Genomic DNA, 21,605 nt, shown 5'->3' with positions numbered 1-21,605 from the left:
AGGAGTGGTTTGCCTTCCCTATATAAATCGAGAAGTGCAGTTTTCGAAACTCGAGCAAGTGATATTGAAACAAAAAAAGAATGATAAAATGAAAGGATTGAATTAGAGCATTTTTTAATATACAAGCCATTTTTTGTGTGACGGTAGTACTCGACCAGTTTGTGTGTTTAAATAGATGGGAAGAATTACCTAATATTTTTATTTTTGTTAGAGCCTCACGATTATCTTTCTACTTCATTGGTTGTTACGCCACACTCTTGAATGTGCTTAGTGAAAAATTACACTTTTTGATCAAATAACTATTTAGAGCTCCTTCTAAGGCTCGTTGGAAAATTCGTCATCGTCGAAGGACTTAAAATTGGAATAAAGCTATAACTAACTAAAAACATCAATTTTCCCTAATTAAAAAGAAATAATATAAATAAAATTCCATAAAGGGAAAAATTCAAAATTTCCAACCGAGACATAACTGTCCTCCAAAATCCAAAGACTAATATTTATAGTGTCTATCGAGTTGTACTTTTTACCAGTCATCGCCGGTCATTTGAACAAACGTACCAATTCATTTTCGGCCCATTCGGGCCTTCCAAAGCCCGGCTCAAAACCTTTCCCTTTCTTCTTTACGCAGGGCCCGTCGGAGCTCTTCAATTCTCAAACTTCCGATCGATTCACCGCCGCCGGAGATCTTATCTTTCTATTTCCTTTGAATTCATGAAGCAATTATAGAACTTCGAGAATCCATTCCCTCATTCATTGAAAAAACGCATTTGAGGGGGTGGGTGGGGGAAGAAAGGAGAAGAGATTAATTCGAACAGAAATGTCTAGGCAAATGGCAAATGCTGCGTTCCACAAATCCAAAACCCTCGATAACAAATATGTAATGATTTATTCACCTTATGTATTTGACATACATAGGAGAATTTAGTGCTAGTAGTTATATACATAAACATTTTAATTTGTGTTCATATGTATATGTTTACCTCTGTCTCTATTTTTCAGGTTTTTCTTATACAGAGAACTTCTAATATTGTTTATCATTTGTATTTGCATAATATTGGCATGAGATTGCGTATGTTGGCATGAGATGAGTTTAAATAGAGTGACATGGTCAGTGAAGATCCGTATAGTCGGCCTCAACTTGTTTGTGACCAAATCATAATTGTTGTTGTTGTTGTTGTTATTCATTTAGTTGCTATATCTCGAGTACTAGTATAAAGGGCAGTCCGGTGCACAAAACATCCCTTACTTACGCATGGTTCGGGAAAGGGCCGCACCCCAAGGGGCGTGATGTAGACAACCTAACCTAATGCAAGCATTAGTGGCTGCCTCCACGACTCGAACACGTAACGTATAGTTAACACGGAGATAACTTTACCGTTGCTCCAAGACTCCTCTTCATTTCGAGTACTAGTATGCTCTGAAGAAACGCAAACTAGAATTAAAGTTTCAATCTTGTTAAGCTTCCTTGCATTTTCTAATTAAGTGAGATTATGCTACACAACCAGCGGAGGCAAAGAACACTAGCTGATTCTTCTCATCTGTCTAAGCTAAGGTGGGAGAGTTTACCCGATACTTGTGTTGGTGGGAGTAGCAGGTGCTCAGTGAGATAGTAGAAGTGCGTGCAAACTGGTTGGACACCACTGTCATCAAACAACAAAAGATGAGATTATGTGTTGAAATATTTAGTGGTATGGATTATTAGGGGAAAATTTTGTTGTTTTTTGTCTCGGGCATGTCAGGGTTTTGGAATTTTTCTGCTGAGCTATTAAAAATTTTGAAGGTGTAAACAATGTAGTATATATCTTAGTATAATATATGTGTTCTATGTTTGTCTACATTTGAGTTCAAAGCAAATTTTGTTGCTCTTTTCGGAATTGAGGCATAGCTGTTCGATTGACTGATTGATAATTGTCTTTGTGGATTGAAGATGCTTGGAGATGAGATTGGGAAGGGAGCTTATGGTCGAGTCTATAAAGGTCTGGATTTGGAAAATGGAGACTTTGTTGCAATTAAGCAAGTCTCTTTAGAGAATATTGCTCAGGAGGATCTCAACATCATTATGGTACATCGTCACTTCTTAGCTAATTGTTTACTAAAGAGAAAAAACATAGAAGTCCTGATTTTTACCAACTTCGTGTGTTGCCACATGTACATTGTGTCTGCAAATATGCATCTATGGGAATCAATTTGCTCAGTTTTCTTGATAACCCAGCTTTTGCTACTTATATCCTTTGATATAAAGTTGGAACTACATCCAGTTGTATAAATATTTACAACCAGGATTACTGTTAGTAGTTAGTACTATAATTATTTTGTTGGGGCTCCTGTCTTTCTTCGTGTTACTGCAAGCGCGCACCCATAGTCTGGGAAATGTGTTCCTTAATCCAGCTGGCTTGGAAGAAGATTATGTCTGTTTTATACTAAGACAAACACAACAATGGCTATGTGGTTGTTGATCTAAACCGTAATTTCGAACCTTGAAATAGATTTAATCCTCTTGACAGTACTTTAACAATTGTACTTGTGTATTTCTTTCATTGATGGATCGATGTTAGGATGACTACCTTTTCTTTTCTGAACGATGATTGCTTGCAAGTGCAGATGGACTTGGTTAGTGTTGAGCTTCCTTTTCCTTACTCTGGCACCACTCCCAGCCCCCAAGCCTGTTGGCCGCTCTAATCAATTGGCAACTCGGTTCTGATGATTTTTTCTAGTTGTTATTGCTACCAATTCCCACATCTGATTCCTTGATATGGTTCCTATTGGTCCCGTAAAAGATTTCCTGCTGTTGCGGTGACAATTGCAGCAGCTGATTTCCTAATTCAGATTCAGTTGGCGCGATTCACTTCTCCCTCCTGGATGTAAATTATGCCACTCTTGCTTTGTTAATGCCGGCACTTCCTGAAACAGATCCCTAAACTCCTCTTTGTGTTGGAATTGCCCATAGTGATTGGTTGTGGAACCAATTTGTCAGGTCTCCCGGTTAGGGGTCGAATCACAGGGATATTTTCTTCTCCTGTTCTCCAACCTTATTGTTCCTGGCTTCTGCCTCTTGAAGAGACTATGAGGAATGGCAATGAAACTCACATTTACTTTACAATAATATTATTTAAATAGATAAATTATTTTTATATTTATTATGAATCATCCTAATTAAGTTTTCAATTTTATTTAATTAAATGTAGAAGACAAAATCGCAAAGTACATCAGGATTTTTAATCAATATAAATATTGTTAAACCAAAGTAATAGTAGTGGACATGTTAGAACCCGGTTGAGCCCTATGTTAAAGCATTTATTTCTTCATCAGAAGTAATAATAGTCCACATCTTATATAACTTCTTAATTTTGGTACATATAGTTTGAGAAACAAATGGTTAAATTGATAAGAGGTAATATGGTAAATATGGAGTTTCCTAAATATATTTTTGTCCTGAAAAAAATTACTTTTTCTACTTTTCCTTTTACTTTTAAGGACAAATTACAAAATTCTACTTCTTCCTGTACTAGAAGAACTGCTTGTGCCAATACGTAGAATTGCTTATTATTTTTTGTAAGATGATTAATACTTTTAACCACCCAAAACGATTTTTTTTTTTTTGAAAAAATAAGTACTTTAAAATTTTCAGAAGTTTGGCCAAACTGGCTATTAAACCTTTGTATTGTTTGATAGAAATAATGCTTGACTATTTCCTCCGAACATTCTCTTAAGTAGATGTCACATAGGAAAAATAGGAAAGCTAAAGTTAAGGATTAAAATTAAAATATTCTTTCATAGTGAAAATACTTAGAAAAATAGAATCTCTTATTAGAAACAAAATTACTAGTTAATGACTCTTACTATACTGAAAATGCTTGCCAAAATAGAATTTCTTACCTGAAACGAAGTTACTATAATGAAATATTTGCCAAAAATAGGATCTCCTAATTAGCGTTGGTCTTCCTTATTCCAAGCCATATGTCTCCAGTATGTTTTTCCGACAAATCATCCATAACATTTGGTAGTGTTAAATTAATGTATGATAATTACTGATATGTGCATGGTGTCATTTGATGAATTGTATTATTTACTTAATGTGACTTACGAGTTGTTCTTTTCTTTGGATGCTATACTTGGTCGGATGCATTAATGTCACAGCAAGAGATTGATTTGCTTAAGGTAAAGATCTCTTACCTCTTTTGGCCCTCATCATAGCATTCCCCAACCCTCCCAAGGAGGAGAAAGAAACAAAAGGAAAATAGAATGCACCTGAAGGTATACTTTTCAGTAAGGACAATTAAACCTGTGTGATCATATTTTCTTTTGTTCTCCAGAATTTGAACCACAAAAACATTGTGAAGTATCTTGGATCCTTAAAGACAAAGACTCATCTTTTCATAATTCTTGAGTGAGTGAGCTTGAAACATATTTTCATATTTTTTTGCTTTATTTCTGAAAGAGACTAACTAATTGAAATTCTGATACTTCTTTAAAGGTATGTAGAGAATGGTTCACTTGCCAACATTGTCAAGCCAAACAAATTTGGGCCTTTTCCAGAATCTTTGGTTGCTGTTTACATCTCTCAGGTTTCATATTGAGTGCCAAGTTAGGTGTCTCTCAGATTAGTTGTGGAAGTTTCAGTTTTTGATGGCTCTGTTCTATCGTAGGTATTGGAAGGGTTGGTTTATCTACATGAGCAAGGTGTAATTCATAGGGATATCAAGGGCGCAAATATATTGACAACTAAAGAGGTTTTTAATCGCACCCCCTTTTCTAATTTTGCTACATTCATGCAGGGAAATTCCTACTCTCTTTATTCCATTTTTTGTGGCTTTATTACTATTTGGGTAGTCAGAGAAAGGTTTTGTTGTTTCTTTGACCACAATTTTCTTATTTTTTTGAATAAATATTTCGATTTATTAACTATAGGGACTAGTAGTTCTTTTTACGTAGTTCCACAATACGAAATTTCTTACTTAAAAAACTCAAAGAATCTATATCCGAATTCAGACTGAAAATTAAGTAGTTTGACCCTCATATTCCGAACCCCACCACATAAAATGAGATGACTGGAGTAATTAGTTATTTTCTCATTGTGCTATTATCTGATTTCTTTTGTCCCTTGTTTAGGAGAAAGAAGTTTAATGAGTTCTATAACTGCATGGCTAATTACTTGCATTTCCAATCTCATTGTTACCATCCATTCTCATTTGGATTATAAAATCAGCTCAAGTAAACTTTTGCTGACGTGTGTGTTTGCCTTTCCTAATTTTTTTTTCTTGATAATTTTTGTTTGCAGGGTTTGGTGAAACTTGCTGATTTTGGCGTAGCAACAAAATTGACAGAGGCAGATGTTAATACACACTCAGTTGTTGGAACACCATATTGGATGGCACCTGAGGTGTTTAAAACTTATTTTGCGTGGTGTCTATATTTGGATTGGCATTTTGTTTTTCTTTCTTGCCTGTTATTCACCTCTGAAAGGGTCGAGAACTTTCTTTGAATTAGTTATCGACTAGCTGTTGCTTAGCTGAGATTTCTATCTTGTATATTTACTCATGCACATGGTGTTCCTTAGAAGGAAATCAAGTACAACTAAAAGTTTTGAGTATCTTAGCTTGACTTATTTTACCGTTGTAAGAAGCCACCTTTTAAAAGGCATAATTCAGCATGTCAATGTGATGTGTTGAAAGTAGACTTCTCTTTTGAAATGGTAAGTTTTTACTCATAGACATCACTGAGAATGTGCTGGAATTGAAATGGCATTTACTCATAAACAGTACTAAGAGGGATTGCATAAGAAATCGCAGAAGACTTGGAATACCATTCCTCAAGCCATTTGGTGGACTGTTTGGCTTAAAAGAAATAGAATAATTTTTGAAGGCAGCAGGAGAAACATACATAGCCTTAAACAAAGATGTATATGTTTGCAAGCTTTTTGGTTCAACCTGCTTATTGTACATGATGAAGTTGGATTTCTAGATACAATAGAGGAACTGCACATTTTGTAATTATGACTTTTAGCACTGGCTTTCTGCAAGTATTTATAAATCTTCGATCACTTTTTAAAAAAAAAGGACTCTGCTGGAATTATGTACGTTGCGCCAAAAGTATGAAGACAAAAGTATAGCCCTGTCTAAATGTATAGGGATTCTAGGAGCTGTAGAATAGATTCAGCTTCATTTGCCAGTTCCATTCTACACCAACAGTAAAACAAAAAGTTCCGCTGCCCTTTATCCTCTGGACGTGATTGTGCTCATCTTCAATCTCATCTTCAAAGCATCTCAAGTTCCTTTCTTTCCAAACAGTCCACCAGATTCAAGCTGGTGTAGTGTTCCACCATGTTATCTTTCTTCTCTCTGAACCTGCCCTGATCCAGCTTTTCAATAAATCAGCAGTGTTGTTTGGCATGGGCCATTTGACTCCCAGGAAGTTCCAAAATAATTAAAAAATCTGAAAGCAGACTTTCTTCTTCTGGAAAAGAATGCTAAACCACCCAAAAAGCAAATAGTTTGAATGGACAGTTCACTGGTTAGAAAAGGGAAGAAAATGGGATTTGTTGAAATATTCTGCTGGTTATATTAGTGATAGTATTGGGGAGAGGTGATCAGGCAGGATATGGCGCGACTTAGGGTTACTGAGGACATGGCCCTAAACAGGGAATTATGGAGATCGAGCATTAAGGTTGTAGGTTAGGGAAAATTGTGATTTCTTTTTACAGCGCACTAGAGTGAGACTAGCCAGTTAGGAATTAGTCTTAGGATGCTATTGATCAGCTACTGATGATGGGCTTTATCTGCTGTTTATTAGTATACCTTACATCTTTCTCGTATTTCTTATATCTCTTATATTGCTGTTATTTTGTTATTTTATGGTATTTATGTTATGTTATGGATTTTATGGTATTGTATGTTATTTTATTATGAGTCTATTGATAGTACTAATATAGTGTCTCTTGTTGCCTTCTTGAGCCGAGGGTCTCCTGGAAACAGCCTCTCTGCCCCTCGGGGTAGAGGTAAGGTCTGCGTACATATTACCCTCCCCAGACCCCACTTGTGGGATTACACTGGGTTGTTGTTGTTGTTGTATATTAGTGATAGTAGAAACTTGCACCTAGAAGATCTATCCTTAATGCTTTCTGGTGTTTCAGGTGATTGAAATGTCGGGAGTATGTGCTGCATCTGACATCTGGAGTGTTGGCTGTACAGTTATAGAACTTCTTACTTGTGTACCTCCGTACTATGATCTTCAGCCCATGCCTGCTCTCTTTCGGATTGTACAGGTGAGTTTTAGTTATGCTATGTCTTTTTGTCTTTACGTATGAGGAAGACGAGGATAATATTTTGAATTAAGGTAGTGGTGATATTCCTTATTCCACTAGCTTGAATCAAATGCTACCTTAAGTGCTGCTTTTACGATCTTCATCGATTTAATGGATCCTTGTGTATTTCCAGGATGATCATCCCCCAATTCCAGACAGCCTTTCTCCTGCTATCACTGATTTTCTGCGTCAGTGTTTTAAGAAGGTAATAGAATATATTAATCCTGCATCAATTAAGTCTTGGTACTTGATATTTACTAGTTTATTGGCTTAATGAGGCAAAAGGGAGACTGCTGTGCGTTTGGATTGGGAAAATATGAGAAGTTACAGGTGACATGACCTAAGTTGTCTACTCTCACATTTATAATGCTCAAAGGATGATGATAGTCTGATGTTGGACGTGGATCTAATAGAACTACAAGTTCACCGGCCTCTATATAATTGGCATTTTTAAAGTAATGGAGTTCTATAATATTGTCAGAATTTGGAGAATCTTCAACTACATTTTCTGACTTTAATGTAGTTACAGAAATCCATCCAAACATTTTGTTAAATGGAAACTTGAAGCTTTAGATACCTTGGAGATTGATAATTTTTATGATTTTGTCTTCTCGCTAGTTTATCCTTTGACTGCTCCAATAGATTTTGGTAACTATAGATTAGCGTGTTTCAGGATGCTAGACAAAGGCCTGATGCTAAGACACTACTTTCACATCCATGGATACAAAACTCAAGGCGTGCTTTGCAGTCCTCACTCCGTCATAGTGGGACGCTAAGGTAGATTTTGTAATATACTCTTTAGTTTTTCTTTGATAATTGAGAAATCTCCGAGGGTCAGTGGCACACAGTTCGAGACACAGTGGATAATGGGCCCGCCCCTCTACACTTTACACTTAAATGCCAGGTTCTTATCTTATCTGTGTTAGGGTTCGAACCCATAACTTGTGTTCAATCCACACATCAGGGGTTGTGATCGGGCCACTAGACCAAGCCTCGGGGATTGTAAAACACTCCTAGTCATCATTAGTCTAGTACTTTTCCTCTGGGGTTCCCCCTAGATATCCGTTCTATGACGGTATAGTTTTTTGATCCACACCATATTTTTCTTGCATTTGTTATCTTTTAGAAATATAGAAGAAGATGGATCGGCTGATACAGATGCATCGAATGAAGATGATAAGGGTGCTGCTGGAAGCTCTTTTTCGGACAAAGCAAAAGTATTTTTCTTTGGAGTTTCTTTAATATGATGAAAATATCAATTAAGTAATATAGTGATACTCTCCGAATCCAGGAATCTTGTTCAGTGTTGGCATCACCTGAAGTCTCGGAGATTAGCAAGTCAGAAGAGTTTGATGGCTCAACTAGTAGTCACTTAGAAGGAAGAACTGATAATAATGAAGATCAATTTACGTCAGATCAAGTTCCAACTTTAGCAATCCATGAGAAGTCTCCTATTCAAAGCTGTGCTGATGGATTGGCTGTGAATAATGAATCAACGCTTCAAAGTTCAACAGACTTGGTTGAGCCTGAGAAAGTTCTTGCAAACGGTGAGCTTGAATCTAGTCAATCCAAGGGTGGAAATAATGTAGGTAAGAAGGTTGAAGAAAAAGGACGTGGCATTAATGCTTATTCTGAATCATCCAGTTCTGGACAAAAGAACCCAGATCATAGTCCTAGAAAGGTAAAGTTTATGCTTATAATTCTTATTGTTGATTTCTTAATGTCATTGCCAAAGAAATCACTACAGGATTCCTAATGTATTTTGCTTGAAATGTACTTTTGATGAGGTGTTCTTTTTTGCATCTATTGAATGCATATCAATAAATTCACTTCTTTGAGGAAAAATGTAAAGGATATGCTTATAATTCCTATTTTCTTTTTGCTGCTTGCTGAACAAGATCCTTCTTTTTCAATGTTAGAAAATTAGTAAACAAGTCTTTAGTATTTAGCTGTCATAAGCTGGAGATGGTAACTTTTACACCTCTTGTGTTGTAGGTTTAATCCAATTATGACCTTTTCTTTTGTTGTATGTTATCTATGCAAATGGGATGATTTTGATGTCAGTTATCAAGTCTAATTGGTGGAACCGTGTTGGTGTGACTAACTTCATCACTAATCCAGGTTTTTCGTGTTATGAATAGTAGTTTATCGGAAGGAAGAGGTTGGTAAGTCCATGTCCTGCCTGAGCTCAGAGTTCTAATTTAGAAAAAGAATATCTATCTCTGGTTTCGGGGTATTCACTTGTTTTTGTTTCTATAATTTCATCCATGTTATGTACGTTCATCTCACGCTGGTTACTATTAGTGGATTGATTTTTATTTATTTTTTGCAAGATCATCTCTGATCTATTTTGAAGCTCAACTCTGCTTGTGTTTCTTTGCTCCTTTATGTCTTTTGCGCTGCATCAAACGTTACTCAATGTTCTTGTGTCGTCTATTTAGCTGCTTGTTATTTTATGCTGAATCATATTCGTATCTGAAAATTTGTGAAGGCTGTGAAGACATCAGTAGTTCCGCGAGGAAATGAACTGAGTAGATTTAGTGACCCCCCTGGTGATGCTTCGTTGGATGACCTGTTTCATCCATTGGAGAAGAACCTGGAGAATCGCGCCGCTGAAGTTTCTCTTTCTTCATCATCTTCACAAATTGCTCAAAGCAATGCGGTTTCCGAAACTGGAAAGAATGATTTGGCAACAAAGTTGAGGGCCACAATTGCTAAGAAACAAATGGAGAGTGAATCAGGACCAGCAAATGGTGGTGATTTACTCAGCATCATGATGGGTGTGTTGAAGGAGGATGTAATAGACATGGATGGTTTAGTATGTGTGCTTATTCTTTTTGCTTGGTTTATGCATATTCTTTATACCCGACTGTCTTTCTCCTTTCATTATCTTAATTCCTTATTTTTTGGATGCTTTCAGGGCTTTGATGATAAATTGCCGACAGAAAATCTTTTTCACCTTCAGGTACTTGTAGACATGTTTTCTTGACTTATTTGTGTGTGGACGCCTTGACCTTTGTCTTTTTGAAAAGTTAAGGTAAATTTGTAAATGATTCAGCACAAAGACAGTGCTGTTTTAGCTGTACAATATCAGCACGGAAACACCAATTAGCAAAAGACAGCATCAGCTATTAGTGATTCTAAAATCTGTAGCACTATTTCAGCCTCATTTACATATTCCAGTCTACAGCAAAAGCAAAAAGAAAATATACAGTTTGCCGTTATCTTGTGAATGGAGTTGACACTATCTTTAAAGCATCTTCTATTTCTCTTGTTCCATATAGTCCACCATATGCAAGCAGGTATAGTATCCCACCAAAGAAGCTTCATCTTCCTAGCTCCCTTTCTGTCCATCTCCTCAAAAGGTCAGCTGTTGTCCTTGGCATAGCCCACTGCAGCCCAATCATATTCATATACAAATGCCATAATCGTGCAGTAACATGACAATGCAAAAGCAAATGACAGGTACTCTCTGCTTGACTTTCACAGAGAACACATTTCCTAGTTAGGACGCCCCCTCTTTTGCAGATTCGCATGTGTGAAACGAGCTTCATTGCTCACTATCCATGTGAAGCAAGCAACCCTTGATTGGAGCTTTGGACCTCCAAATTTGTTTCCATAGCCAACAACAACAGCAACAACCCAGTATAATCCCACTAGTGGGGTCTGGGGAGGGTAGTGTGTACGCAAACCTTACCCCTACCCTGGGGTAGAGAGACTGTTTCCAAATAGACCCTCGGCATCCTTCCCTCCAAATTTGTTTCCATAGCCAAGGCTTCGTTAAATAGTCCCACCTTTATCAGATCCTTCATCCTTGTAGCAAGAAAAGAACTCACAGAGAACACTCCTTTGCTGCTGGGCCTCCATGTAATGCTATCTTTTGTTTCTAATAGCTTCAGATTCATGCTCAACAGATTAATAAATTGAGCAGTCCTCGTTACCTCCCAATCATTAAAATTCCTTCTGAAGTTTATGCTCCAAAACCCCATTGATTCTGTAATCAGGTAGTGATGAAGTTTTGTTTACTGCTAAGGGAAACAAATCAGAGAATAAGTTCATCAAAGGGCCATTACCAGCCCAATCATCCATCCAAATGGCAATGCTTCTACCATTGCCAACTTTAAATACAATTTTGGCGATGGCCATCCAAACAGAAACTTCAAAGGGTGTTAGAAGGGTGTTCTAACATACTGGAACACCATTATCCGTCAACACCATACTTGTTTCTAATTACACTCACCCACAGTGAGTCCATCTCTTCATTAAACCTCCAAAGTTACTTCATTTACAAGCATCTTTTATGTTGTCTGAGATCTTTAATGCCCAACCATCTTCTTTCTTGTTTTTTGTTAGTCTTCCATTTCACCAAGTTGAAGGTTCTCCTCTCCTTGTTGCGTTGCCACAGGAAACTCCTTCCAAGCTTATCGATTCTTTTCTCAATCTTGACAGGCAAACAGAACAAAGAGACATCACATATGTAGGAAGAGAGTCAAAAACACTATTTAAAAAATGGTTTTAATGCCTCTACATCATTCAAGTAATATTTTGTCCTCAAACTCTTTGACAGCATTGTACTGTAAAACAGTTGATAAAATCTTATTGGAGTACTGATACCATAAAAATCTGGCATGTTATTTATGAGCTGATTCTGAAGCAATAATTATACAATCTCTTCCCTTTTGTCTCTTCTGAAAGCCAAATTGAGAACCCATCTGCTTGATAGATTCCTTGGTTGCTACCGTTTTTATATGTTTTTCTTTGACGAAGAAAATCAACTGTTAAGATTATGGAGGTTTATAAAAAAAATTTAAAAAAAACTTTTTCTTTATTAAAAATGGAGGTTTATAAGTATATTTTCAACACAGCAAAATATCCTTTCTTTAGCAGCGCTGTGCCAATTGTTTCATTTTCCATCTCACCGGGGTCTCTTTGTTAGATGCACAAGGATTGCAAATAAAGTTTTCTTTGGTTGCTAATGTTTTAGGTTTGACAAATCAGTACCAGGCACAATCTACATTAGAGCATACATATAACACTTTTCTTCCACATTCTTGAAAATTATGGTTTCTGATTTGCTAATGTATAGAGTTTCGTCTCATTTCCTTCTTTTGCAATGAATGAATCATCTTGGGAGATTGTCTTTCTTTCCAATTGAAAAAAGAATATTTACGTTGCTGGAAGGTTTTATCGGGAAGTTTTCAAAATTGTGTTCAAATTAAATTTTAAAGAATAAAACCAAAGCAACGATAACAGGGGAAGAGAAGGGAGGGGGTATGGGGAGCTTGCGCTCAAAAGAGAGTGCAGCCAGTAGCCTGTAATAGGGATTTTTAGCTTGTGCAAGAGAAGTATAAGATAATTTTCCTCGTGTTTAATCCTGTAATCTCTAGTTTATATACCTTTTCTATATGCTTTATTTGCATTGACCGTTACATAAGTTCTATCTCCGTTAAGTGATATATGAATTTCTAGACAAGATAAACGAAAAACCTGACTCACGGATATTTTGGAACTTATCATATTGGCAGGCTGTAGAATTCAGCAAGTTGGTATCATCTTTAAGAACAGATGAATCAGAAGATGTTATTGTATCAGCTTGTCAGAAGTTAATAGCATTCTTTCATCAACGGCCAGACCAGAAGCTTGTCTTTGTCACCCAGCATGGTTTGCTTCCTCTAATGGAGTTACTTGAGGTTCCCAAAACTCGTGTATGTCTTTATGGTGTGATCGCATTAGTCCTTCAGTCTCTATGCACATTCAACAAGCTGTAGCAGATTTATTTCCGGTTAATCCGTGGACTAATGTGCTTTCATTTTTCAGGTCATCTGTTCAGTGCTGCAAGTACTAAACCTGATTGTTCAAGATAACACGGATTCCCAAGAAAATGCTTGTCTCGTTGGCCTTGTAAGTGTTACTAGCATTTATTCTTCTGATTGTACTTTGAATATTTGTAAATAAATGTTTTTTGTTAAGAAATGGGGGAAACCCCGTATACAAGCCATATACCATAAAATAGAGAACCTACACCAAAACATGGTTCTCTACAACATAAACCCAATCTTCTAAACTAAAAGGAAGCTCATGGGTACACCAAAAAGAAACTAGAAACAAAAGAAATTTGTAAGTAAATTTTAATAATTCTGAAAAGTAAAGACTGCAAGTTTTATTGATACTGGGGCTAAACCATTTTTCTCAACTTGTATTTATGTTAAAGGTAACACGTATTCCCAATAAAATGCTTGTCTTGCTGGCCTTGTAAGTGTTACTTACAGTTAAACTTCTGGTTCTACTTTAAATATTGATAAAATAAATGTTTAGTAATTCTAAAAGTAAATGCTGCAAACAATAGTTTTCTTGATACTGGGGCGTAACTTTCTCAACTTGTATTGTTTAATTGTCTTGTAGATCCCTGTCGTAATGAGTTTTGCCGCCCCCGATCGTCCTCGAGAAATTCGTATGGAAGCAGCTTGCTTCTTTCAGCAGCTTTGTCAGTCGAGGTATAGAGATTATGGCTCTGGGTTTTTGTGTTGATGACATGAAAAGTTGCACACCTTAACTGATGATTGCTTTGTTTACAGTTCCTTGACGTTGCAAATGTTTATTGCAAACCGTGGAATACCTGTTCTTGTGGGCTTTTTAGAAGCTGATTATGCCAAATATAGGTTTGTCTTCTATATCTTTTGATTAGAGCATTTCATTTACTGACGAGATGTCGTAGCTCTCATGTGTTCTTCACTTCAAATATTTGACTTTAAATGAATGTAGTTTCTCTTGTACAATTATTTTGGTCTGCAAGAGGGCAATTTAATGCATATATTGGAACTTTGCTTATTGTGGAGTGTGGAAATCTACATTTCGATTTTGTTCATTGTTGAAAGAGAATTTTGTTAATTACAAATGAGTTTGGTGTTAATCGAAGTGTTAAAGCATTTAACTGCAGATATAATTGTGTTGGAGATTTTAGTAATTCACCTTCAAGAATTGCAAAATTGCTTCTGAGGCTACAGAAAACTATTTATTTTTAAAAGAAAGAAATTCTTTAAGAAGTGTCATGACCTGGATATTTTCAATCAGGGACCGAGATAGTAGGTAGTTGAAAAAGACCTGAGTTCAGATAGCAGCGTCACCCTGATTTAAGTGTGGTTGGCATTTAATATAGTGACTCCAATAACTAGTCCTATTTCAATTTTGTCTATGGGTGGACGTGATTCAACAGGGTAAGAGCGTTTGCAATGTTCTTGAAGTATGACAGATCATACAATTGTTTGATGAGATATCGATAACCAGTGTGATCTCTGAGAGTGACCTTGCTACTTTTGGGGAAATATTAGGCTCCAGACAGACTTGGTAAAATTTATTTGGGGGGGGGGGGGCGTTGGAATGTGTGATTAGGTTTCTACCAACCACTCACCTGGACATTTTACAATTTGAAGCAAATATAGAGAAAAGTCAGTTTGAGATGTGGTTCAAACACATAGAGAAACAATTGGCATCATGAACAGACATCTGTCTTTTGGAGGTTTTATCACCAGAACCCATCTTTCTAGTAATCGCCACTAAAAATATAGCTTAACTACTGTTAGTAATGTCTTTTGGAGGTTTGTCAAACAAGTGACAAACAGTTTGACTTCATGTGGTTAATGCTGATTAATACTGTGGTTAGTAACATCTTTACCTATTTTTTGTTAATGTACCCTTTCTGGTGTAAGTGGAAAAGTATTTAGACATGCATGGGAGGTTTCATGAATAATGCAGCTACTACCTTCTCAAGGTCTTGAAAACCTAAGACAATAATCTGATGCTTTACTATGGTTGGGAGAAAATAACGGAAAGTTCACACCGAAACCTTTCTATTCCCGTTGGTAATGAAAGCAGAAGAAGGTATCTGCAATCTATGTGGATATATGTGGAAAGCAAAGCTCCTCTCAAAGTTGCTGTCCTTAGCTTGACAGCAGCACATGAGGCTGTTTGCCCAATGGACCGTCTGCAGAAGATATGGAAAGTACTTTGCAGCATCTGTTACCTTATCTGAGGAAGAAGTTGAATCTGTAGACCATTTCTTCGTGCATTGTAAAAGGAATACAGATGCTTGTAGTATGTTCCTGCTACTAGTCGGGGTTGAATTGGTGATACAACATTCTGTCTTTGAGCTCCTACCAGTATGGAGTGTAAGATAGAATGATTTTATTTATTTTTGGGACATTTGGAAGGAAAGAAACTAGAGGTGTTTCAAAGGAGATAAAGTCGACCATGCACAAGCAGAAAGCCAAATGTTTTAGAAAACTTTTGCAATCAATTAGAAAGAAATGATTTAGGAAGCTTTATGAAACTTTTTGGCAAAGTTGAAAATGTAACTGCAGTTCGCGTAGTTTTATAGCATTGACTCAGAGCATCATACTGGTATTACCAATTACTTATAAAAAAAGACAAAAAAGAAAAAGGTATGCTCCAGAGTAAGAAACTTCACCACTGGTTTCGTATCCTACTATCCTCAGAATCAAAAGAATATCAGATTGTTTGCAGGTTCATGTTGGACCCCAGAAATCAAGGATATCTTGCTGATGTTGCCCTTCGATTTCCTTTGATGGAGCATCTCGTAGGTTCTCAATGCTCTCGGATGATAGGGCTGCAAAAGAAACCGAGTCAGTCAGTCCAAAAGCATGAAGAATATCAATCAACTAAATGAGACTTTTGCCTTTACCTAAACCTCACATCTTATATCTTACAAAGACACTAGAACTTTTATGAATTTGGCGATCCAAATGTTGATAGGATGGGAATGCTATAAATAATGGATAATCTCTATGAAGCCCATGCTATCTTCTCCTTTTCCACTTTGCCTTTTTTCTTTCTCTTTAGCTTTTCTTTAGTTTAGAACTTTTGATAGAAAACAGGAAGACCTAAATACCTAGGCGTGATTAATTAGCATCTTAATATCATGACCTAAATTAACTGTTATGCAAATAATATTTTCTAAAGTCTCCCCTCCCAAAATGCATGCAGGGAAATGGTTCACATGGCTATAGATGGCATGTGGCAGGTGTTTAAGCTTCAGCGATCTACTCCGAGAAATGATTTTTGCCGCATAGCTGCTAAAAACGGAATTCTGCTCAGGCTCATCAACACTCTCTACAGCTTGAATGAAGCGGCTCGTTTAGCTTCTGCATCTGGTGGAGGTGGGTTCCCTCCTGATGGATTGGCTCCCCGACCACGGTCTGGGCCACTTGACCCTGGCAATTCTTCATTTATGCAGACTGAAATGCCCCCTTATGGAACTGATCAGCCAGATATGCTTAAGATTAAGAATGGAGAGCGTGTTTTGCCAGCTGGAATGCAGGAACCTTCACGTACTTCAGCTTCACATTCACCAGATTCTCCATTTTTTCGACAGGATTTTGAGAGGCCTCGGTCAAGTAATGCTACAGTGGAAGCTTCAGGTCCATCAAGATTGCCAGATGGAACATCTGTTTCTAGAGATCGAGAAAGCCTAGACAGATACAAAAATGATCTCTCTCGAGCTGAGATTGACTTTAGGCAGCAAAGAGGTGGCAATACAAGTAGAATATCAACTGACAGGGCATCATATGGATTTCCTGCTTCAACAGCTACTCTGCAAGAGAATGTACGGCCCCTTCTTAGTTTGTTGGAGAAGGAACCCCCATCTCGCCATTTTTCGGGTCAGCTTGAATATGTTCACAATCTTCCTGGACTGGAGAAGCATGAGAGCATACTCCCTCTTCTGCATGCATCTAATGAAAAGAAAACAAATGGCTTGGACTTTTTGATGGCTGAATTTGCAGGTAATGACTCAGCTGCTTGTTTCACTTGTTTTTAAATTGCAAACTTCCCTGCCTCCTATTGGAATTTGATAAGAATTGAAGTGTTTGTAATACTCCTTTTTTACAAGGCATTGTCTTTTGATTACCATCCAGCAGACTCTTATTTTCATCTTCTCTAAATGGCTGAACAGAGGTTTCTGGACGTGGAAGGGAAAATACTAACTTGGAATCATTGCCTAGAAGTCCACATAAAGCTGCCACTAAGAAAGTTGGAGGGGCAGCTTCTAATGATGGAATTGCTTCAACTTCTGGACTTGCATCACAGACTGCGTCAGGTGTATTGTCCGGCTCTGGAGTGTTAAATGCTAGACCAGGAAGTGCAGCATCATCTGGAATACTTTCACACATGGTGTCGCCCTGGAATGCTGATGTTGCTAGGGAATACTTGGAAAAGGTAGCAGACCTTCTGCTTGAGTTTGCTGCAGCAGACACAACTGTAAAATCCTTCATGTGCAGCCAAAGTTTGCTCAGCCGTCTTTTTCAGATGTTTAATAAGATAGAGCCCCCTATTCTTCTTAAGGTACTTCTTTTCTAGTAAAAATTTCTGCCCTGCAATGCTTTTTATTATTATTATTATCACACAACTATGCTCATGACGGTTCCTTTTTTTCCTTTTTTTTTTTGCAGCTATTGAAATGCATTAATCACCTTTCAACAGACCCACACTGCTTAGAACATCTCCAGAGAGCAGATGCAATCAAGTATTTGATACCCAATCTTGATCTCAAAGAGGGTCCTCTTGTGTCCCAAATACATCATGAGGTAATTTAAGCATTTAATTCATCGGTTAACCAGAGAGCATGGTGATGCATATGTTTTTACAACGAAACCAAATTACGAATTGGATGCATCATTCATGTACATGGTAAATTAGGATTTGGAGTACTAAGTTTATTGTTTTGCAGTTCACTGCTCTTTACTTCTATGATCCTTAGCAAAATATTGTGCTCACTCAGTGAAACATAAACAACAAAACTAGAACTCTGTATTATCTCAATATTTTTTCCTATAATCTTTGTGAAAATTCTCTTTGATCCATAAAATGCCTATTCTGTAATTAAGGTTTGTTACGAAGTGCGAATAATTCAATTTGAGAAGCTTATTTGTATAAATTTCACTCTTTGTTTAGTCTATGTTTGCAATTGAGGATGTGAACTCTGTTATTTGGTTTTTTCTTGAAGAGAGACCATGTTATACGCCTGGCCTTGTCACTTCTTGTTATCATTTGGTTGGAGATTGTCTGCTTATGGTTCGTCAGTTGTAAATGGCTGTTCTGATGGAACTTCGAGCGCTCTGATCTCTTATAACAGAACAAAATCGTTTAGTGGAAGTGCAGGGTTTTGAGAGTTTCTGCAGATTGCACTAGCAGTTTTTTTTTTTTTACAACTTTTTAGTTTTGATATTGTGTCTTGCCTTAGTCCTTGGAATATAATAAACTATCAACAAAATAACACTCCAATCCCAAACTAATCGGGTTAGCAACATTAAACCTCTGTATAGTCCACTCTATTTGGTCCTCTTACATTTCAATGCCAGTAAGTAACCTGTCTTTTAATGCAAATTATGTCTCTAAAACTAAATTCTCTCTAAATCTCCCACTTATTCATACGGAAACCTAATGTTAGTGTAACAAGAAGAAGTAAATTACCCCAATGGTGGTTCTTGTATAATATCGAATATGACGGTGCCTTGATTCTTTATTTGCCTTGACAACCCCCCCCCAAACCCCCCGCGGTCAATTGCCAATGATATAGGTATATTCTTAGCATTTTTTTCTTTTTTAATAACTAATTAAAGCTTACACATTCACTGTAAGGTGACTGCTCAGCATATATTCCTAGTTGTGATATCTGAAGTCTATGCTCATGGACTTTTTCTTGCTTTTTTCCTTGCTGCAGGTTCTCCATGCATTGTTCAACCTCTGCAAGATCAATAAGAGAAGACAGGAGCAAGCTGCGGAAAATGGAATTATTCCACACTTGATGCATTTTATCATGACCAGTTCTCCATTGAAACAATATGCATTACCTCTTCTATGTGATATGGCTCATGCGTCACGTAATTCAAGAGAGCAACTTCGTGCTCATGGTGGACTTGATGTATACCTGAGCTTACTTGAAGATGAACTCTGGTCTGTCACAGCATTAGATTCCATTGCTGTTTGTTTGGCACATGACAACGAAAGCAGGAAAGTGGAACAAGCTTTGCTCAAAAAGGATGCTATACAGAAAATGGTCAAGTTCTTTGAATGCTGTCCAGAACAGCATTTTCTGCACATACTGGAGCCTTTCTTGAAAATTATCACGTATGTCACTTTTCGAGTTTTCACTTTGCCTGTTTGCTGCTTGCATATGTTCAGTGGCGGAGCCAGAATTTCCCTCGGGGGAGTCAAAATATAAATAAGTAAGCATATGAAAAAATTAAGAGGAGTCAACACATAGTATATATGCATAAAAATATAATATTCAACCTACCTACGCGGTATAATTTCCTGACGAAGGGGTGTCAATTGACTCCCCTTGCCAATGAGTGGCTCCGCCACTGCATATGTTGCGTGTTTGTGTTTTTTAAACTTGCGTTAATGAATCTGCCTACAATTGAATGACTTCTGGAAACATGGTTGCTTGGAACAAAAGCAAAAATAGTGGCAAGTTTGACCATTTTGGCTTGACAATAGTTTAGCTGGCAAGATGCACCTATCAAAAGAGAAGGAAAATAGTGCTGCTGCCTAGATACATTTATCCAGATCCTGGTAGATGGACTCTTATGTAGTAGAGCTGATACATCTAATATCATTTCATAGCTTATTTGGCTGTGAGGCTGTTTTTGATTAGTTAGTCTCTAAATGGATTCTATCCTACTAGATGAGCAATACTCTTAATGCCTCTTTTTGCCCTTTCTCAACATTGTAACGCTAGTTTGAATTCCTAATTGTCTTTTTTCATATGATATGAGTAATTAATAAGCCCATACAGTATAACAGAGGTTGTCCACTCTAGTCCTGCATACTGAATTTGCATTGCTGACCTTTTCTCTTTATACTAGTTTTTCATGGAATTTAATTATGAGTTTATTCTTCTGTTGATCTCTGGTTAATTTTGATGCAGGAAATCATCTCGAATAAATACAACTCTCGCTGTCAATGGATTAACACCATTGCTTGTCTCTAGGCTTGACCACCGAGATGCTATAGCTCGACTGAATTTGCTCAAGTTGATAAAGGTGTGAAATTATTGCTTTTGAGTGGTTCTATTATGGTATTTGTTCTAGAGTGTCTAAGTGGACGGAATGATCTCCACTGGTTCCCGATTAGAAACTTTCTGGTCACTGATTCTGCCTCTCATGATCAGTTCTATTTTACAGAGGGGGACTATGTTGCAATAGCAACAAGTGACATATGATATACTTGATGAAACTTCCACCTATTCACTCTCAGTCCTATTCCCTGTGACTGGGAAACCTCCTTCAGATGACATGATATTGTCCTCTCAAGATTCAATTTTCAAAAATTCTGTGTTGAATCCTGTGTAGCCATTTTTTTTTTGAATTGGTAACTATTGTATATATTAAAAACATCAGTACACCCTATGCACTGAAAACCAGATTTACATGGAGAGGATTTGTTTTTGGTGCAAACAGATTTACATAGAAGATACATTGACAATCATAGACATACTAGGATCTTGCTAGGTCTCGAATTAGAACATCTACTTTTTACCTCACACACATTTCCTGTTTACTCTATGTAACTTAAAAGTCGTATCACTATGGGGCTAATTAGATACTCTTTCTGTTAACTGTCACTGCCTGAATGATAGTGTTAGGTAAAGCACTTGCTAATGAATTGCTCAAAAATGTTTTGATGCCAGGCTGTGTATGAGCACCATCCCCGACCAAAGCAACTTATTGTGGAGAATGATCTACCTCAAAAGCTTCAGAATTTGATTGAAGAGCGCAGAGATGGACAGAGTTCTGGTGGCCAAGTTTTGGTGAAACAGATGGCGACTTCTCTGCTTAAAGCACTCCACATAAACACAGTTTTGTAAATTACCAGTTGGCCACCTCTCTGCTAATTGTCTTGCAAGCTGTATATTTTCTTGGTTTCATGTCTGTAATTAGTCCTTTTTCTTAGTTTGCATTATTGGTTGTGCTTCGGGTGTTTTTTAAGCCCTCAGTTCTCCTTCCAATGTAATTATATCCCGAGTGTCTAAAAAACGAGATGCTTATATCGAGTTTGTGAGCCTGTCTGATTCTTTTCTTTCTGAGCTATTGACTAATGCAAGTAGTTTTATTTGGTACAATAACATAAAGTACTCTCCTCTCTGTATTTTCTAAATAAATACTGAAGATATTAGATAGGGGGAGTTGGTCAATCTTTGAGATGAATCATCTGAGGGGTCAAAGTTGCATTCATTTCTTTCTTTCTTTCTTGAAGCTGATACATTTACTTAATGGTTTCCTGTTTCCGA

The 21,605-nt window shown here is 37.1% G+C and overlaps 1 protein-coding gene across 1 annotated transcript; it reads left to right on the top strand.

Annotated features, from left to right (window-relative positions):
- Positions 1 to 513: 513 nt before the first annotated feature.
- Positions 514 to 21,509, top strand: LOC104214790 (MAP3K epsilon protein kinase 1-like). Its single transcript, XM_009764536.2, has 24 exons — positions 514 to 877; positions 1,928 to 2,062; positions 4,138 to 4,158; positions 4,314 to 4,387; positions 4,475 to 4,565; positions 4,647 to 4,730; positions 5,279 to 5,380; positions 7,130 to 7,261; positions 7,434 to 7,505; positions 7,974 to 8,077; positions 8,427 to 8,517; positions 8,592 to 8,981; positions 9,792 to 10,118; positions 10,221 to 10,265; positions 12,826 to 13,005; positions 13,118 to 13,201; positions 13,703 to 13,794; positions 13,876 to 13,959; positions 16,301 to 17,097; positions 17,268 to 17,656; positions 17,764 to 17,898; positions 19,035 to 19,441; positions 20,244 to 20,358; positions 21,006 to 21,509. Exons 1-24 carry the CDS (start codon positions 818 to 820, stop codon positions 21,180 to 21,182), a joined length of 4,188 nt encoding a protein of 1,395 aa, XP_009762838.1. The 5' UTR covers positions 514 to 817; the 3' UTR covers positions 21,183 to 21,509.
- Positions 21,510 to 21,605: the final 96 nt, after the last annotated feature.

This window comes from Nicotiana sylvestris, chromosome 4, assembly GCF_000393655.2.
Source record: "Nicotiana sylvestris chromosome 4, ASM39365v2, whole genome shotgun sequence".
Lineage (NCBI taxonomy): Eukaryota > Viridiplantae > Streptophyta > Magnoliopsida > Solanales > Solanaceae > Nicotiana > Nicotiana sylvestris.
This window is presented reverse-complemented; position numbering and strand designations above follow the sequence as displayed.